Source organism: Macrotis lagotis, chromosome 8 (assembly GCF_037893015.1).
Source record: "Macrotis lagotis isolate mMagLag1 chromosome 8, bilby.v1.9.chrom.fasta, whole genome shotgun sequence".
NCBI classification, from domain to species: Eukaryota; Metazoa; Chordata; class Mammalia; order Peramelemorphia; family Peramelidae; genus Macrotis; species Macrotis lagotis.
Window position 1 is genome coordinate 131715073 of NC_133665.1, and position 20159 is coordinate 131735231.

Here is a 20159-nt window from a genome sequence, read left to right on the forward strand (position 1 = left end):
CTCTGTGAGGATGAGTTGCTGTCCAGAATAAACCTGTCATTCCACAAAATGGAAATATATACAAGTATTAACTAGAGCAGAGCAAGACTTGAGGACATGCTGCTAATTATCACTACTGTTTTCCACAACTCCAGATCACTTCAGAGGGAGGTCCGCAACCTCAATCCAACATCATTTTCTCCATCAGCAATGACAGAATTGCTTCAGTGAACAGCACTGGTTTTGGTCAGGGGCCTCACTGTGGGCAATGGGACAGTATCCGGGCTGGTCCAAGCTGTTGATGCAGAGACTGGAAAAGTTGTCGTAGTGTCTCAGGTAATGTACCCCCTCCGTAATTTTGTTTATCTAGTAACTACTATTTCTGGTTCTTTTCCCCCCTTCTTCTTTAATTGACCCTTGGGTGATTGGCACTTTCAATGAGCTTGGACAGAGGAAGGAAAAAGAGGCCAACATTCAGCTGTCTGATTTGCTTGGTTTTTATGGTCTTAGGAAAAATTTTGATGGGAAGCTGTATAGATTATCTACACAATTTCATTGATCAGGGCTCGACTTGACAACTATTATCATGAGTAATTGAGCATTAACTAGAATTCATACTTGGTTTTATGCTACTGGTGGGGGAAAAAATGTATTTCCTGAACAAATATTTAGTCAGTCAAAAGACACATGACATTTGCTAAAAACAGAATAGCCAAGTGATTCCAAATTACTTTTGTACTTTAATGTACCTGCTAAAATGAAGAGTTAGTGAGCCTTCAACCTTAGCATTCATTAGAGGTTCAGGACTTAGAGGCTGAAACATCCCATAACGATCTCCTGCTTTTGTTTAGGAAGAACTTGGGCTATAACTCTTTGCCACTAGAAGAATTAAGATTTTATATCCATTGAGAAATTTCCTCAAAATTCTTCCTGTCACTGTGTGCTTGAATTGGAATCCTCTTTCTCTTCTACATCTGATTGCCCCAAATCATAACCCAGTTTTCTTTCTAGAGAAGCTGGGGGATGGGGAGTGAAGCTGGATAATTTGAATGGATTCTTAGGAACTCTCTTCCTTCTCAAGCAAATGGGTTTTCAATTGGTCAAAGGTAGAAATTTTTTGTATTTAGTGTTGAAATAGGGCCACAGAAATGAAGCTCTTGAGCTTACTGTCTCCTTCCACCAGGGGAAAGAATTTCACTAAGGAGGGACATAGAGATTGACCTCTAGAGTAACATGGCATCAGAGCGGAAAATTTCAGGTTGCTGCATTTCTACCTTCTGTTTATTGATTTTCCTCAGGCCAAATGAAAGCATTCTCAATGGAAACATCTCTCTTCCATAGTGTGCATATTCCAAGAAAGATTAACAATAATATTCCACCAATAATATTTCATTACATTTATATACCACAATTTATTTAAACATTCTCTAGTCACTAGTTATGCAATTGTTTCTAGTTCTTTGTTATCTCAAGGAAAATGCTGCTTTGAGTATAATAGAGGAACTTTTTTTTTTAATCTCTAAAGGGTGCTTGCCCATCAGGATCATCTCTGGATCCAAAGGCATGTGTCACTTTTTCAATAGTATTTTATTTATCCTAATTGCATGTAAAAACAACTTATAACAATTTTTTTTATTTTAAATTCCAAATTCTCCCTCTTTCCCTTCCCTCTACCTTCCCAGAGATGGAAAGCAATTTTATATAGGTTGTACATGTATATTTATAATTACAAATTATGTTCCAAAGTGATTGGACAAATTCATATCTCTATTATCAGGGATCAGCATTCTGGACTTTCTGTAGCCCCTCCAAAATTGATTTTTTTCTATCTTGTCATCTTTGGCAGTGTGCCAGATGTGAAGTGAAATCTTAAACTTGTTTCCCATTTGTATTTCTATTAGTAATGACAGTTAATATGACATAATGGAGGACTGTCCCCAATCTGCCACCACTTTGCCATGTCACATGGTTCCTGAATCTACATAGTGCTTCCTAGAATGGTTAGGTCTATACTCTTCAGTCCCAAGAGCAAAATTCAAACTTGCTTTCTTGATCAATGTTCTATTCTGATATTTTAAGCCATTTTTTTTTAGGATCGAGTTGATGTGGAGGTGGTTTATCTCAAGGCTGTGAGAATTCGAGCTCCAATCACAAGAATGAAGACAGGGACCCAGGTGAGATGAAGGGATTTAGGTGCTGATTTTCTTCATTCCTTCATTATTTTAGGTCACTATCTTAACCTGTATATAAAGCTATTAATTTTGGGGCACAAAACCATAAAACATTAGAAATGTAACCTTCCTTCAAACATCATGTAGTTCCACCTTCACCTTCCTAAAGGATGGAGCTGTGGGCAGTGATGATGACTGGAGAATCTTCATAACCTTCTTTTTCCAGTTTCAGTAACCCTCCTTTTTCTTTTGGGCATATTGGACTCAGATAGGGTAGGCTGACATTTCTTTCTATCCTTGCTGGATTTTGTGTTTAATTTCTCTGGAGTAAGGCTTAAGAAAAAAAACACACCAAACTGCTTCCCTTTTTTACCTTCCTTAGATCTTAGACTGAAGATAAGAGCAAAAATAAATGAAAACATAATTAGGAAATAATCTGAGTTAGATTTTGTCTTTCATTCCTTCCTTTAGGAGATTCTCATTTTAGTAGGGGACAATGTCCAATGTGAAGTTTTCCTCTCCCTCTTCCCTTCTCCCCATAAAAACCCTTTGTTCAATTCAGCCAATAGATACTGAATACCTACCATTTCCTCACTCATTGGGCAGGGGGTGGGGGTAGTGCAGAGGGGAAGGCTCTGTTAAAGGGAGGTGGGAGAAAGTGAAAAGCATGGAAACCATATAGAATGTGGAAATACCCTCTCCCAATGCAGGTCAACAGAGCTGTCTGATTGAATTGCTTAGCTCCTTGTGAGTTTTAAGTAATTTTGTCTAGTCAACCCAGGCTTCAAGGCCACTTTTCTATCCACTTGGATCATCATACCTTTCCTTTAGCATGACTTTGTGTTATACTCAAATGTGAATGCTGTGAGCACATTTTCTCTTCTATTATACCATTTCATTTCTCGTCCTCTCCCTTCTTAGATGCCGGTTTATGTCACAGGTATCACCAACAGCCAAAGTCCTTTCTCTTTTGGAAATGCCATACCAGGGCTAACTTTTCACTGGTCTGTTACCAAGAGAGACATCCTGGACATCAGGGCAAGACATAATGAGGTATTTTTCTATGATTCACTAGGGTTTCCATATTACAAGAAGATGACCCATAAGAGGACCTCAACCCCTGCAGCTTTAGGCTGAATTCCCAGCATAGGAGTAGAAATTAGAGAGATTAGAGGCATCCTGCCTATAAATCAGAGAAAAAGAGAAATAACCTGTACAAATGAATCAAAAGCTGTGTTTTTTCTTTTTTAGAGAAGATTATTAGATATATTTGGGCAAAAAAAAATCTTTGTTTCTTAAACTGAATCCACAATGCTACTATTAATATTTAAGTTTAAAAAATTATTTTAAGATTTGTAATGCCCTTTACCCACAGAAAGCCTATGAGGTAGCTGGGAGAAACATAATTCTCTATTTTCTTACTGAGGAAAAAAGTCTCAGAGAGGTTAGCTGACTTGGTCACACCACCTAATAAAGGAGAGTGAGTTAGGATTTGTCCCTGGTCTCATGATCCCACTTATCTTAGTCTAGTGGTATCTCTTGAGATAAAAGACAACCTATAATATAGAATGGATTTCTTTTTTTATATTTGTTCTATTTGTGACCACTGTTTCTCATTATTTTGGAGTGTTTTTTTTTCCTTAATGACTTTTTGAGCTATCTTAACTAGAAAGAAAGAAGAGAGGCAGAAAGGAAAGACCAGACTAGCTCTTTGGCATTGGGAACTGGGCTGCACCTGGAAAGGGTCTGAAGTTAGTGTTTAGAACTGCCCTTCTTCGGGCAGAAGCCACAAGATGCTGTACTTGAAAGAATATTGATGTTCCAGGCTTCTCTTCGGCTCCCATCCAAGTATAACTTCGCTATGAGTGTATATGGACGAGTGAAGGGGGAGAACTGGCTTGAAGGTTGTGGTCAAAGCCCTCGATCCCTCAACAGGACAGCTCTATGGCTTGGCAAGGGAACTTTCAGATGAAATCCAAATCCAGGTGACTATGAAGACATGTGAGGGGGGAATATCAGGCACAAGAAATCAATTTAGGGGTGTCTGTGAAGCTGAGGAGAGGGAATCTGATCATTGACTTCAAGAATGGGAAAGAGGGAGGGAGCAAACTTGTTCTGCAGGAGGAGAGGGGCATCACAACATATATCCAAATAAGACCAGAGAGGAAAGTTAGGTAAATATAAGGAAAAACTGCTTAACAGTGAGGGCAGGCGGTTACACAGTGTGCAGTCTCAGAAGGCAGTGAATCCCCCTTCACAAGGGATTTAAGCAGCAGCTGGATGATTCCTGCCTCAGGTTGGAACTAGATGCAATCATAGCTCTCCTCCCACTTTGGTAATGAGATTATGGCTGACTCCATTTTCCACTTTTTATTTTTCGGGTTTTTTTTTTGTTGTTGTTGGGTTAAGTGTCTTTCCCAAGATCACATAGCTAGGTAATTATTGTGTCTGAGACCGAATTTGAACTCATATCCTCCTGACTCCAAAGCTAGTGTTCTATCTACTATGCCACCTAGCTGCCCTCTTCTTTAGTTTAATTCCTTCAGTAACCCAACCACTAACAAGAAGGATGGGGCTAATGGCATTTCCTTCTTTGTCTATGTTTTTTTTCTTCCCCGATTGTCCTGAAACATAGGAGAAACCACAGAGATCTAGACATTGTAGACCAGTTCAATTTCTTGGCTTGTGCCCCCCACTCAGTCTAAAAGGAATAAGTCATGGTGGTGGATAGAAGCCAATATATTCTCAGCAAACACTATAACTTGTATTTTTTGAGTAGCAGTGAGATTTTAGTTCTAGGCTTATAGAGTGCCTTATTGACTGCTGCACACATTATCATCATCATTGCTGATATTTATATAATGCTTAAAAGTTTATAAATATGATCTCCTTCGATGCTCAGAAGCAGGAACCACAGGCATCATTATCCCAGTTTTACAGCTCAGAAAACTGAGGCTCAGAAAGACTGATCTCAGCAGTTTTCGACGAAGCTCCTAGGAGCTGTGTTTCAGAGTTGTCTTATGGCAACAGAGAGAGTGAACAAGTTGTAGAAATAAGGGCAATGAAAATAGAAATCAAGTGTATGATGTTCTTTACTGACCTGTTTGCCTCTTGACTGCCACCTCAGATGGAGCATTGCTTAGGACAGCTAGATGGCTCAGTGGATAGAATACTATTCTGGAGTCAGGAAGACCTAAGTTCAAATTTGACCCTGGACAAATCAGTTAACCCTGTATGCCTCAGTTTCCTAATCTGTAAAATGAGCTATAGAAGGAATTGGCTCTTCACTATCTGCCCAGAAAAATCCTAAAAAAGGTCATAGAGTCAGAGGCAACTGAAAAAAATAACAACAGAGGATAGCTTAGGCTCACAAAATTTTAAGCTGGGTCTTATGGATCATCAGATCCTACCCTAGAATCTGGACTACCTGATCAGAAGGCAGGGCGTTTTGTTATATACTGTTGCCTCTGACTCTGGACTCAGTTCCTCTCTAGTCAGTCAAAAACCACTATTCTCTTCAATAGACACATTACCAGCTTCTGAGGACACAGAGACATAAGTGAAGTCATCTCTGCCCTCACTGAGCTTGCATTCTACTCAACTGGAGAGTATACCAAATTCAAAGATAATTCATACAGAGTTCAGGGACAATAGCAAAGCATTGTAAAGGAGGAAGCCCTTGATGGGAAATTGGGGAAGTGAAGAGGAAGAGCATTTCAGGCACAGCACTGGGTAGGGAGAATAGTGAGAAAGCCTCATGGGTCAGAATGTAGAGCTTGAGAGTGGGGGACTAATGAGTAGTCAGCCTAGAAAGAGAAACCAGTGCTGAGACTTGGCCAAGTCAATTTATCTCTGGACTCTGGTTTAATAGTCTGTAAATTTTATTCAAGGAATCTTTAGTAGTCTTCTCAATAACTGGTGACGTTTGTTAGCAGTTCAGTTTAACAAATAGGTTTTAAGCCTGAAAGAGCTTAACCTTTCACTGGAGAGGGAACCTGAAAAGTTGAAAGACATATGGAAGGAAGAGAGAAGGATCTATCCCTCTGCTTCTTGTTCTTCTGATTCAGTTCATATTTCTTAAAAGCTGTACTCTGTGCCAGGCTAGGGAAACAAAGACAAAAGCCAGAGGTCCTGCCCTCAATTTTACTCTTTCATGGGAGGATACTACACACACACACACACACACACACACACACACACACACACACACACACACGTAAGTGATTATAATATATTCGTATTTCCCCTCTGCCTCTTAGTATCCTTAGATCCCTTCCAAGCTTCTCTCACTCTCACCTCCCTCTGCGTGTGCACGCACGCACACACACACACACACACACACACACACATCTAGTGTAGTTAGTACCTCCCCCTACCAGGAGCCATAGAGAGTGGCATATCACTTTAACTAGATAGTTGTTTTACATAGTCTTTTGTTGTTTCCCTTGATAAATGAATGAAAAAGCATGTATTTAGTACTTACTGCATACCCAGAATCTAGTTAAAAGTGTACTCCTCTGTTGAGGACAGAAAAAGTCAACATTTTTGCTTTGGTTTCTTTAGCCACTGCCTAACAAAATGCTCAATAAAAAAAAGAGTAAATGAATAATAAATAAAAATCAGTACCCAGCAGATTCTTAATTTGTGCTTGTTGATTGATTATATAAAGAGTAATTTTAGGAGGGTGAGAGTGCTAATAAGTGGGGGAGGTGGAGAAGCCTTATGTAGGAGGTTGCACCTGAACTGGCCATTGGAGGAAACCAAGGCAGGAAGGACCCCCTGTACAAAGGAACAGAGCCCAGGGTTTGAAGCAGCCTGGCTGGGTTTCAGTATTTCTTGGAAAGCATGTCAATAGGTCCTTATCCTTCAACACTCCTACACCATTACATACTGATTTCCCAAATAAAGATATCATCTAGAATTTGCTTCATCATTTGTTCTTCTTGCCTGTCCTCCTCCCTGGTCATTTTGGAATAATCTTCAGACAATAGACCATGCTTGGGAATTCTCACACCCTACCTCCCCTGCCAGGCAGGCAGGTACACCTAACTGAGCCGAGCCAGGCCAGAAAGCAGGGGGAGAGTGTTCAGAACTTCTCTGGGGTGTCCATACCCAAAGAAGCACTGATGTTCCTGAAGTTGGTAGTGGTGGTGATAATGATGGGTATGATAGCAATGAACAGGAAAAGGAAAAACACTGTTCCTAAGTAGTATCTCTCAGCCAGCCAACTCGGGATTGTAGTACCTAGACTTCTGAGGCTAATGGGCAGCTTCGCCCCTGTTCTTTTCAGCCCTGCCATTTGCCCAGATCTCCTGGCATAGGACTATTAACAAGCACTGCTTGGGCTCCTATAAACTGGCTCTCTTTCACTTGGCATGCAGGGTCAGTGGAGTAGAGAAATGGAAACAGCTCATTTTGAGGTCTTTAGATCACATATTCACTGAAGCAGGGAAAGAAGCAGGTTTCAAAAAGCATAACCGAAGTGGCCCTTCAAGAGGAATGATATTGGTTTCTGCTGCAAGTGGAGATTTCTAGGGAAGGATTCATTTTGATCTCCCATTCCCTAAGACTGATTTTTACTAGAAATAGATACCAGTTCCTCTGTTCCCTGGGAATAGAGATATTGTTGAAATAGATAGGTAAATAACAGTAAAAAGAAGAAGAGACTCATTGAGTTTGAATGACTCACTTTGGACCATACCATTCAGGCCCTAACAAAAGTTTGGCTGCATCTAATGTCAGTCAACAGTGGGTCCAATGGCTTATGAAATACCCTTCATCCAGAGAAGTGGGAAGAATGTGGAACTTTGAAGTTTGAAATCCCAGATTTGTGTTTTGGTTCTGCCACTTAATGAGCAGGCATTTCGTAAGTACTTACTGTCTGCTGGTCCTCGCCATAGACACACAAAGACAGAAATAAAATGGTCTGTCCCTTCAAAAAGCTTACATTTTATTAGATGTTTATTTGAGGTTAGATAATGCATTTTACCTTCTCTGGACCTTGGTCTCCTCATGTATAAAATGAGAACAATGTCAAAACACCATAGTATTTGCAGGGTTATTAGGCAATTCAAAAGAGGTTATTTACATATATCCATAGATATTATAGAATAACAACTGTATGTAACAATATATAAAAACCATTTACAGTTGAAATTGATTTGTAATCTTTAATGGTAAAAAAAATCTCAAAATGGATTCTGTCACTTCTGTCAGAAACTCCCTCCAATGTTCCACGCCCCCTTGGAGTGCTTTGCTTATAGGTCTATATAGGTTGCTTGGGCTTGAATGATAACAGTAACAACAATAAATAGTTTATATTTGAGTTTTACAGTTTATAAATTCCATTCATGCTTATTACCTTAACAGTTTTCAAAGTGCTTTCTTCAAAATAACATTATGAGGTTAGTAGAAATGCCTAGTATGCCTAGGCATAGTAGCTAGAGTTCAAGGTCTGAAGTCAGGAGGACCTGAATTCATATTTGACCTCAAATATCTACAAGTTGTTTGACCCTTAGCAATTCACTTAACTAAATTTGCCACAGTTTCATCAACTGTGAGATGAACTGGAGAAGGAAATGGCAAACTCCAGTATCTCTGCTAAGAAAAACCCAAATGGGATTATGAGAAGTTAGACAACACTGTTCTAAAAGACAGAAAGCTAAAGGACATGAAATATGCCTGTTTCCAGACAGGTTGCAAGTTTCTAAACTGAGGTTAGAACCCAGACTCTCCCTAGCTTTGGGTCTAGAACTCTTCCTTTATTTGTATCCAGGGATATGTTGGTAGATGTTTAACAACTCTGCACTTCAGGGGAAAAAAAAGTTCAGATGACCCATCCTTAGGTTTAATCTGTATTGTTAACGTTTTTCTATCACTTTCTTATCTTTATCACTGGACAATCAACAAAACAATAAATCTATCCCTGATCTGTGGCATTTGCTGTTTTAACAGTCAGCTCTCAATAACTCATAGGAACTGACTCCCCCTGTTTTTCCTAGTTTGGCTTCTTAAGACCCAGGGTCTGTATATACTAAGATAAAGAGAATGGACCTCTGAGTAAAGTCTCTGGAAGCAGATGCCTTTGCTTGTTCTGAGATGTCTTTGTGGTCTATTGGAAAGATCTTCAGGAAGGGTGATACCTTGAAAAAGGAAACAAGACAAAGGCAAGTGCTTTGGGCAGATAGTACATGAGGGAGACAGAAGGCCCCATATTCTACCCCCCCAACCCCCTGCCACCATACCCAGGGACCTAATTGTGATAAACTGACATTTTTAGAGTTCTTTACAGCTAAACAGCCTTTTTACTTATCTTATTTGATTTTCATAACATACCTGTTCATCTAAGTGACAACAGTCTTTTTTATAGATGACAAAACTGAGGATCAGGAAGTCTCTGTCTTGTCCAAGGTCACATAGATCATAGGTAATGGTGCCAGAACTATCTAAGATCAGAGATCTAAAGTCAAAAAGGGATATTAGAGCTTATCTAATTCTATTCCTTTGTTTTACTTATAAAGAAAACTGAGGGTCCAAAAAATGCTAGGTAACTTGTCCAAAAATCACATAGGTAGTAGAATTTGAAACTTCTAGTCCCAAATCTAATATCTTTCCATTATACCACCTCTTCTGGCTGATGGTAGTCTCTCCATCATAGTTGTATTGAACCATATTGGCTCAGTGGTACCCCCTATGTGATGAGCCAACTGAGAGAAACTGGGTCCCTAGGTCTTAACAAGCACTGACCCCAGATAGTCTAAGTTAGAATGTAGCCAGGTGAGGCTGCTGACATATAAAGAAGAGCTTTGGGACTGTGTTTTAAGATTTATTATCTGCTTGATTGAATTCATCTCATGGTGGCTTGACTCACCACTTCCCTGGATCTTTGTAGATACTGTCAAAATGTGTCAAGATAGGGAGGGGATGAGATAAGGCAATGAAGTGATTAAACAGGAAATCAGAGTCTGAGCAGCTGTTGGTGAGGATCAGGATGTTAACATGAAGGGAATGAAACTTAAAAAGAAAGACTGAGATAGAGAGGAGAGACAGATACGTGCATGCGCGCGCGTGTGCACACACACACACACACACACAGAGAATCGTCTTGGTCTTAGTATTGGTCTTGGGAGCATATTTGGAATGGCACTAGAGTCCTCATTCTGCCAGGGCTTTCTACATAACCTTCCACTTGGACATGTTTTTAAGTAAAGCTACAGAATTATAGGTAGGAATACCAAATGGGCATTGTCAGCAGATTTGTCCTTGCTTAAAGTAGTATTGGTCTCACCTTCATTTTAATATAAGAACAGATGGAAATGGCTTATCCAGTTGTTTTCATCATGTCTTTTTCCTATCTGAAAGTTTATTTTACTTGTTGTAGAGAAGTTCAGTAATGACTCAGTTGTAAGTAGCTTGCAACAATTGCTGTAGCCTTCTGTTCTCTCACTTTTCTTGGCTCCCACCCCATGAGGGAATCTAAACAGATGTGTGTGACTCAGATGTTACTGAAGGTAATAAAATTCTCTCTCTCTCTCTCTCTCTCTCTCTCTCTCTCTCTCTCTCTCTCTCTCTCTCACAGGTATTTGAAAAGCTTCTACTGCTTAATCCTGAAATAGAAGCCGAACAAATATTAATGTCACCGAACTCATTTATAAAGCTTCAGACAAACAGGTACATGCCTCAGATGAAGTTCTTCACAAGGTCACAGAGGTTATGAGTGTGTGTGTGTGTGTGTGTGTGTGTGTGTGTGTGTGTGTGTGTGTGTTTTCTGGCTTGAGTTTTCTTAAAAAGTGGAAAATTTGAAATACTTCATGCGACTTTCTGTGCTGTTTCATTAAAAAATTCACACAGTCCATCTCATTTTTTCTTCCCCACCCCTACTTCTTTAAACTCATTCTCTCTTTTCTCTTCTCCTCAGGTTATAGAATAGCACATCTTTTCACAGAGCTTTAGAGTACAAATTCTTTACATACAATGCCTCATGTGATCTTTATTAATAACTTTTTGAGGTATAATGCACATATGAACAGACCTATTTTAATGAGCAAATTTTCTAAAGAATCTTTTTCAAGGTTATAGTACTAGTAAGATGAAAAGGGAACTCAAACCTGGGTTCTCTGATCCTCCACCCAGGGTTCTTTTGCCATATATAACACTGTCTCTTGAAACAAATAGACATTAAGCATACCTAGTCAAATTTATCTACATAAAAAAGAAAAAAAAAATGCAATGCTACATTGCAGTATTCTAGCTTCTAACTTTTCAAAGAAAATAATTGACCTCATGCTTACTGATATTCATTTTATGAATTTGTTAAAGAAATAACTACTCACTTTTGTATAATAATTTAGAATTTACAAAGTACTTGCCTCAAAATTATGTGTAGTAGGTGGACTGGAGCTGAAATTAGGTATACAGAATAACTCCTAGATTAGAAAATCCCCTCTATCAATACAAATTGACACTTTTCTCTGCAGTTTATAATTTTTGAGAGTTACCCAGGCAACCAAGAGGTTAATGCTTTGTGCAGGGTCATATGAAATAATTGTTGTCAAGCTAGTTCTTTGTCCATAGTGCCCTGCTGCCTCTCATGAAGTAGATATGAAGGGAAATTATTATCATTATTTATATTTTATAGATGAATAAACTGAGCCAGGGAAAAACCTGGCTATTGGGGAATTTTTTTAGTTTTACTTTGTCTTTTGTGTTTACATTACAGTCAATTCTGGATATAAAATACCCACCCTTTAGCATTAAACTCCTTCCCAAGTTAATTGAAAACAAAATCCAGAAGGATCATATTTGGCAGAGTGTGCTATATCCTACATCCCTGCTTTCCTACTTCTATGAAGAGGAATAATGTTCATTCTCTTTTCTTTGAGACCAAGATTGATTTTTTTTCTGGTCTTTTCAAGACAATGGGCTTAAGTGACTTGCCCAAGGCTACACAGCTAGGTAATTATTAAATGTCTAAGGCTGGATTTGAATTCAGGTACTCCTGACTTCAGGGCTGGTGCTCTATCTACTGGAAAAATTGAGTCTTTTAAGTCATGCAGAGTTTGACTTCTTTTTAACGTTCTTTGCATTTGCATTAGTATAATCATTGACTATATTGCTCATGAAGTTCTCCTTCCTTCACATTGCATGAGTGAATAATATCTCATCATTTTACAGCACAGTAATATTCCCTTGGATCAATATTCAATTGTTTGTTGAATTTGTCCCCACCTAATTGGGGACGAATTGCTTTGTTTCAAATATGGTTGTTTAAAGAAATCTTAAGAATTGCTACATGTTCTCTTCCTTGAAAAGTAGATGATATTTTTTTAACCCAAGAACTCTAGTCATTTCCTTCTGCAAACTGGCTCCTTCATACAGGAAGAGAGTAGGAACAGAGAATTCTGACAAAATAACTTTATGAAAATTTTAAGTTTTCCAAAGCTCTTTACAAATATTATCTCATTTGATCCTCACAGCAACCCTGGAAGATAGATACTGCTATTATTCCCACTTTACAGCTAAGAAAATTGAATCGGAAAGAGATGATGTGACTTACCCAGGGTAATGTAGCAGCTAATTAGCTGTGGCTAGTTTTGAACTCAGATCTTCCTTACTCCAGGTCTAGCACTCCATATACTATGTTGCTGCCTTTCTGCTTCTAGGCATTAGTGGTTAGAGGAGTGCTTCTACCTGGTAAAGGAAGTAGGAGGCCATACAGAAACTTCAAAGGCAAGGATGGTACCTGAACTCAAATTTTACCTCTTTACCGGTGTCATCTTGAATGAGACTTTGCCTCTCTGGGCCTCAGCTCCCTAATCTACAGAATGAGAGTCTTAGACTAGATGATTTACAAGATCTCTTCCAGCTTGATAGCTACACAGCCACTAGTGAGGCTTGGCCATTATGTCTACAAAAATCACAATCCTGACTCACTAGCAAAGCACTGCTAGGTGGTTCAGTCTAGTGAACTTGACCAAGGAAGTAAGTACGATTTGGGTGAAGAAATGCAACCAAAGTTTGGAGTACCTTGTAAACAACCAGTTAAGCCAATGTGTGATCAGACATCTTAATCAAATTCAGAAAATACATTCTTTCTTTTGCAAACAGGCCAGATTTGGAATAGCCATAGAAGACCTGAAAGGGAGAGTTGCATCCAATTGTGACTTTCCATCAGGATGGCAAGTGCTTTAAAAGTATTTTGAAGTGATAAAAACAATCTTCAAGTGTCTGATGGAAGTTTTTAACTTTTACTTTTTGCTGATTAATGCCCATTAGACACTGTTCACCAAATAACTTCTGAGAAAGTATGTTGTCCCTATAACTATTAGTTTTCAAAATTAAATTTTCAATCAGTGAATGATGAGGCTGCTGCGCAGCTAACTGCAAGTAGGTCCTGATACATGGCTGAGGCAAGATAAGGCTTTTTAATTTCCCCTAAGCAATCTGAAATTAGAATTTGTAGAGTAGATACTCAGATTGTATACCAAAGCTCCTTGGATTCAGTCTGTTAGCATCCCAACCACACAGTCTTTTCCCTGATTTTACCCCTTCTGCCTTTTCAGTTTCCTGTGAAAGTAAATACCTTCCTTAAGAGAGTCTGTTTTTACTTCTTTGAGGGATGGAGTTGCAACTCTGAGTTACCGCATTCTGGATGGACCAGAAAAGGTTCCTGTTGTGTACATCGATGAAAAAGGCTTCCTGGTCTCCGGGTCACTGATTGGGACATCAACAATCGAAGTGATTTCACAAGAGCCATTTGGAATAAACCAGACAATTATTGTCGCTGTGAAGGTGGGATAAGATGATTTTTTTTCTTCTCTCTGGAATAATAAAATCTTTAGGATTTACGCATCTTTTCCCCTTGCAAGTACCAGAAATTTAACCTCTCTATACACCAGATGACTGCACTTTTAAAGAAAAACCCATTTCATACTTGAATGGTAAACATGAATAATAATATTTGTTCACATTTATAGTGTTTTATGATTTAAAAGCATTTCCTTCACACGGTTGGAGAATAAGTAGAAAATTGATTTTTTTCCCCCAAGATCATCTGATCTTTCAATAGGCAGTTTGCTTTCTGTGTTCAAATAGTTTGGAGTTTTCTTGAATTATGGTCTTAAAGTTTTTTAACTTGGCTTCATGTTCTTCTGGGAGACAAACCTATGATCTTTATATTGTTTCTATACATACTTTTTAAAGGGCACTTTCTTATTTATGTGGAGTTCATATTATCTTTTAACACTATTTTTTTTTTTTGTCCTTCACTTGTATGTATTAACATTCCTAATTTTCATTGTGGTTTCTTAGGTGAGACTTAGTACTATGGATTTGAATTTTTCTATTATATCAGTTATTTTTTCTCTGTGGGCCATATATTCTGTTTTCACATTTCTTATTTCCTCTTTTAAATGACTCAGGAATATCCTGCTATAATTCTATTCTCTGCTGAGAATCTATAGGGTCTTCTACTTAATCAAATATTTTGATATGCCATTTTTATTTGTCCCACTATATTTCCTTATGGATATCTGGCCTCTTTTACCTGATATAGAGACTATACTCCCATCTGTTATTACTATCTTTCATATTCGTTTATTTATAGTCAAGGTCTTTTAATAGAGTTTCCTTACTCCTGAAGTCTTTCTTAATTCAATCTCTTTTTTTCCCCTAAAGTTCTCCTGTTTCTCATTCTGATTCCTTCACCTTTGATGGAAGCTTCCCTGGAGAATGGAGCTCAAAACTATGTCATCCTGCTCCCACATATGGTCATTCATTTTTCACCAGGCTCACTGTTTGTGCCAAGTGGCGGGGAGAAAGAGAGAGGGAGGGAGAGAGACACCTCCCTGTCTTAATCCAATTCTGTGGCAGCACAGAATGCTATCATGCCATTATTCCAGCGGCCTATGCAAGCTTTTGCTTTTTGATTTTGTAATGGAAAGAGTAGGCATAGTACAGTTTAGTTCTGTTGTGACTCTCTAGGTCTGCTCATATAGCCCCTTCACCTGCATGTTGGATTTTGGAGGAGGGGCTAAGTGAGGTCTTTACTGCTAGTTCCTTGAATTGTTCCCTCCTTAGAATTCTTGGTTTGGTGTCCTAAACCATAGAGACAAAGATATTGTTTTATCTCTTGCATATAATTCCTGTTGTGGAGAGGTTTGAGCAGTTAGAAGAATCAGAGGAAACTTTTAGGCCTACCTCTTTGTGTTCACATGAGAAGGCCTCATGCATTGATAATGACTTCCATTTGAGAGAGGAGGACATTGACAGAGAAACACATTAAGTGTTTCTAAGACAAACATAGTTTCTACCCTCCAAGCGGCCTATCACATTAATAATCAAATAAATATATTTCTATGCTGGAGATATTCTGGATGGATCAGGAGATAAAAGGAAAGATTGATACATATTCTCTTTCCCAGAGGAAAGATATTTTTTCAGAACAATTAAACAGCTTGATTCAGTTTAAAAGACCGTAGACTTTGAATTGTGTTCTAATTTTGCTATGACCTTGGACAAGTCATTTAACTTCTTGGACTTCCTGGTATAGATCTGTGATCCTGTGCACTCAAACAGCATTTTGTTGTGCCAGAAAGAGTGAGCCCAATTTCTCAAAGGATCATCTTTCTCTTTTTTGGTAGGCAATGGAATTGAGTGGCTTGCCCAAGGTCACACAGCTAGTGAGAAATGTTAATACCAGAAATTCATTTCTCCATGGCCTACAGATGTTTGCTTTTTTCATGATAGTAACTCATTTTTCTACAAAATTTTTGTCACAAGGTTCTTTCCTTACAACACCTGAGAAGTATTATAATCCCTATTATATTGAAGAAGTAACCAAGGTCCAGACATATTAAATGGCTGAACCATAGTCACATAGCAGGCAAGATTCATTCAAAAAGCCTTATCTCTTTTCATTTCCATTTTATCATCCTTTCACCAGGCTCTTCTCCTGATGATGTCATATACCATATATTCCAGTGAGGGCTTTCGTGGGCAGTGACCCACAGATTACAGTTTTAGGGTCCACAGATGCCTTTTCTTGACTCTGCCATCTTTCCTTGGGGTTCTAGGGTCTCATGGACATATAAGAAAGGTTTCCTCTTATCATTTGTCTCCCCTGTGCCTGATAAGATATTCATAGATTCTGTGAATTCACTGAGAGGATTGCAGATGTCCTAACAGTGACCTCAGAGGTGGCAGAATGACTAGCTACCCAATTTGACTGAACATGCTATACTTGAAAAGGAATAATATGAAAAGAGGTGGGAAGGGCAACAGGGAGCCATGTTGGGGAGGGTCTTAAGATTAAAGTTGATGAATATTTTTTGTGTTCTTGCTAGTAGCAGGTTGTTGTGCTGGGTGCTAAGAAATGGTGTTCTGACAAAAAAGTCTCAGATAGAGAGTGAGACAAGTATGCAGAGAACAGAATAGTAGGTGTCAGAAGAGATGTACAAACAGAGTGCTTCAGAGGAGAGATAATCAAAAGAGAAGATGGGGCTTCCAGGGTCTAGAAAAGAAACAGAGCCCCAGACTCAGAGTCAAAGGAAATAGATTTTGATTCAGACTCTACTATTTAATAGCAGTGTAACATGGAGCAAATCACACCATTAACTGAGAAACAGGAGATATGAGTTTGAATCTTGCCTCCCACAATTAATAGCTGTGAGTTACTAAATTACCAATATGAATTGCTAGTTATGGATTTGAATCTTGCCTCCAACAGTTACTGGTTATCTGACTAGGCAAACTGTCAACTCTCTGGGCCTCTTTTCTCTTCCATGTAAAATGAGAAAGTTGTTAGAGATTTGGTTTCTAAATCTTTTTTTGTGTTATGTTCTACTTTGTCAGTCTGGTGAAGCTTATGGAATCATAATTCTCAGAATAATGCTTTTAAATGCATAAAATACAACATATAGGATTATAAAGAAAAAGAATTACGGTTAAAAATAAAGATGTAATTTCATCCTATACAAATTCATAGACCATCCTCTCCTGAAGCCTGTCTGTGGAACTTCATTCTAGATGACCTCTAAGGCCCTTCTATCCCTCTCTATAAGGAAACTCCAGGCTGGTGGAGGCTAAAGTAGATAGATAACTCAAAACCCTGCCCCTGCATGTCAAAAGAGTTGTTTATTCTTATTTTTTATTAATCACTTTCTAGAATCTTGGTCAGTAGGGAAAACACTCATTTTATTTTTGAGCTATTTGCTGTAATATTTGTGGCCTATTTCATTAATTAACTGATCCCTCTCTCAAGAGAGTTGACTTTTAAGGGCCTATCCTCCTAACTAACCCCCACCCCCACCCCACTCCACCCTTTCCAGTTTTTATCCAGGTCAGAACTGATTAAGTATTCATTTGTCTTCAAAGAGCTGTAGGTATGGGTTAACTTTAATTATAGAGCTGAAATTAGCAGTAGATTTGCTAATCCAGCCTATCCATTTCACAAAGGAAGAAACTCAGTCTTCAGAACCATAGGAAACTTGCTTGAGGTTATTCAGTGAGTTGGTGGTAAGCTCTTAGATCCTGGAATCCTTGTTTAGACCTCATAAAGTCAAGGACCCTTCTCTCTTCCTAACATTAATCTTCTTTTCCTATACAAAAATATACAGTTTGGAGAGTTCTGCATATTGAAGAGTTCCAATTTCTTTCCATCAAAAATCATATTTTCAGATGCCATGGAAGACCTATTTTAGAATCCCTGTAGATTCGCCTGAAATGTGGATAATTGCCTTGTATTTAGTAGTTTTGTTTATCCTGATTTTTGTATAAGAAAACATTATAAACTGGGATCCATCTTAGAGTTTTGTCTAGACCTTTGTGTTTGAAACCTAAAGGAGTCAGTAAGCTTTATTAAGATCATATAGGGAATAAGACAGTGTCTCTCATCTTTTCTTTTTGTCATGACTTCAAGGGAAGGTCAGTTGCTATTTTACCAAAGTCAAGGAAATGATACCATCCCAAAAATGTCATCTCCCTAGCAGCAATAGGACCATCTTCTTCTATATATGAAGAAATTATATGAATATGCATACTATATCATCATGTCATATACATTTATATAATCTATCCTATTCCATATTAAGCAGAATGTACTTCACTATAGGATTCCAGTTTGTCTTAAATGTGCTCAGGGAAGGTCAAATACACAGCTTTAACCATGCCCTATTTTCCCTTTTGGACAATGCCCTTTAGGTGTCTCCTGTTTCATACCTGAGGATTTCCGTGAGCCCTGTCCTGCATACACAGAATAAGGAGATTTTGACAGCTCTGCCTTTGGGAATGACCTTGACCTTCACCGTGCATTTTCATGACAATTCGGGGGAGACTTTCCATGCACATAACTCCGTCCTCAACTTTGCAACTAACAGGTAGCCAGGGAATCACTTAACCAAGCCAGAAGAGTAATGGAAGCTTTGAAGGGTCCTCCTAACCATCTATATTAATAGTTTGAGGAATTTAAGAGTGTTCAAGAACAGTCACTTTTCAATTATTATCTCATCTGAATCTCACAATGACTCTGGAAGATGGGTGCTATTATTAACCCCATTTTACAGATGAGGAAATTGAGGCACACAGGAATTAAGTGACTTGCCCAGGGTCGTGCAGCTAGTAAATCTTTGAAGTTCCAATTAAATTCAGATTTTCCTGACTCGGGACCCTATGGCACTCCTGGTTGTCTGTCTGCAAGCAGGGTCTGATGCCTGCTTCCCAGAGATATGGTGGAGAGATATATCTTCCAGATCAGCCTTGAACTTGATATGCTCTGAGGCTTCTTTTAGGTGTACAATTTTGTGACTCTAAAATGATTAATGTGGTGAACATAATGTGGTGGAAAAAAAGAAAACCCTGATGATGAAGAGGAGAGGGCACAAGCTGTGAGCGTCTGAAGAAACAGATTGCTTTCAGACATTATTCAGAGTTTCCAACTTGAGCTGCAGACCAGTATGATGTGTCAGCCTTGTTGTCATTGAATTTATCATGAGAGCAAAACTAGGAGTTTTTAATGGAGCTATTTCATTAGATAAATTCAGACTGGAATACAAGGGATAGATTTCGGGTTTTAACTAAATACATTTTCAGTGCAGTCCCTTATTGTAAATGCAGCAACAACAAAAATGATTTCTTAGCTGTATATCCTATAATTCTTCTCTGGAGATAATTTAATTCTTAGGGTCAGAATTAGAAGATAAGTGATAGGGAGTTATCTAAACCATCTCAGACTTCAGCTAACCCTTTGGACATATAGGGTCCTTTAGGTATCATATCAGTTCAGACAATCTGGCCTCTTTTCAGGTCTATTTCATAGATGGTTTAGTCAATGTTCTTAGAACATTGACATAAAAATCTATAGCTGAAATAAAATAATGGTGAATCCAGGTTTAGAACCTGGGGTTCTGTTTCTTCAGTTGTATTCTTTATTAGAGTCTATCATACCTCAGTTAGGAACAGGCTAAAAAATCCCTACTTTTTTAATTAAATAATCCAATTAACTAATTATCCCCCCCCCAAAAGGGATCAGCTGGAATATCTTTCTTTGGATATAGTCTAATATATCAGGATTTCTTGTAGGTATTGCTGCCATACTTGAAAACACTTTTTCCTCCCCTCCATTATGCAGAGATGACTTCGTCCAGATTGGAAAGGGAACAACCAATAACACCTGCATCATCCGCACCGTCAATGTTGGACTGACTCTGCTTGCTGTATGGGACATGGAGCATACTGGCCTCTCAGATTATGTACCTCTGCCTGTCCAGCAGGTCATCTCTCCAGAACTAACTGAGACTGTGGTAGTAGGCGATGTCCTTTGTTTGAGCACTGTCCTGATAAGCCCAGATGGTAAGGCTTACCCAAGATACCTCTGTTACAAATTCTCATTTCTGACTTGGTGAATGTTTCTACTACTTAGTAACTGTGAGGATTGGGAAGCAGCATAATATAGGGGAAAATTCACTAACTGGAGTGAGGGGACTAGGTTCAAATCTCACTTCTAATAGTTCTTAC

General features: G+C 38.6%; 1 protein-coding gene across 1 annotated transcript in view; it reads left to right on the forward strand.

The window, feature by feature from the left end:
• The first annotated feature begins 298 nt into the window (after positions 1-298).
• The window catches only part of LOC141496155 (nuclear pore membrane glycoprotein 210-like), a 37866-nt gene continuing 18005 nt past the window's right edge, over positions 299-20159 (forward strand). The window contains exons 1-8 of the mRNA XM_074198376.1: positions 299-315; positions 2073-2153; positions 3072-3203; positions 3976-4135; positions 10729-10820; positions 13766-13940; positions 18348-18523; positions 19774-19994. Coding sequence (XP_074054477.1) covers positions 10783-10820; positions 13766-13940; positions 18348-18523; positions 19774-19994 — 610 coding nt within the window. The 5' untranslated portion in view covers positions 299-315; positions 2073-2153; positions 3072-3203; positions 3976-4135; positions 10729-10782. The remainder of the gene's footprint in view (positions 316-2072; positions 2154-3071; positions 3204-3975; positions 4136-10728; positions 10821-13765; positions 13941-18347; positions 18524-19773; positions 19995-20159) is intronic.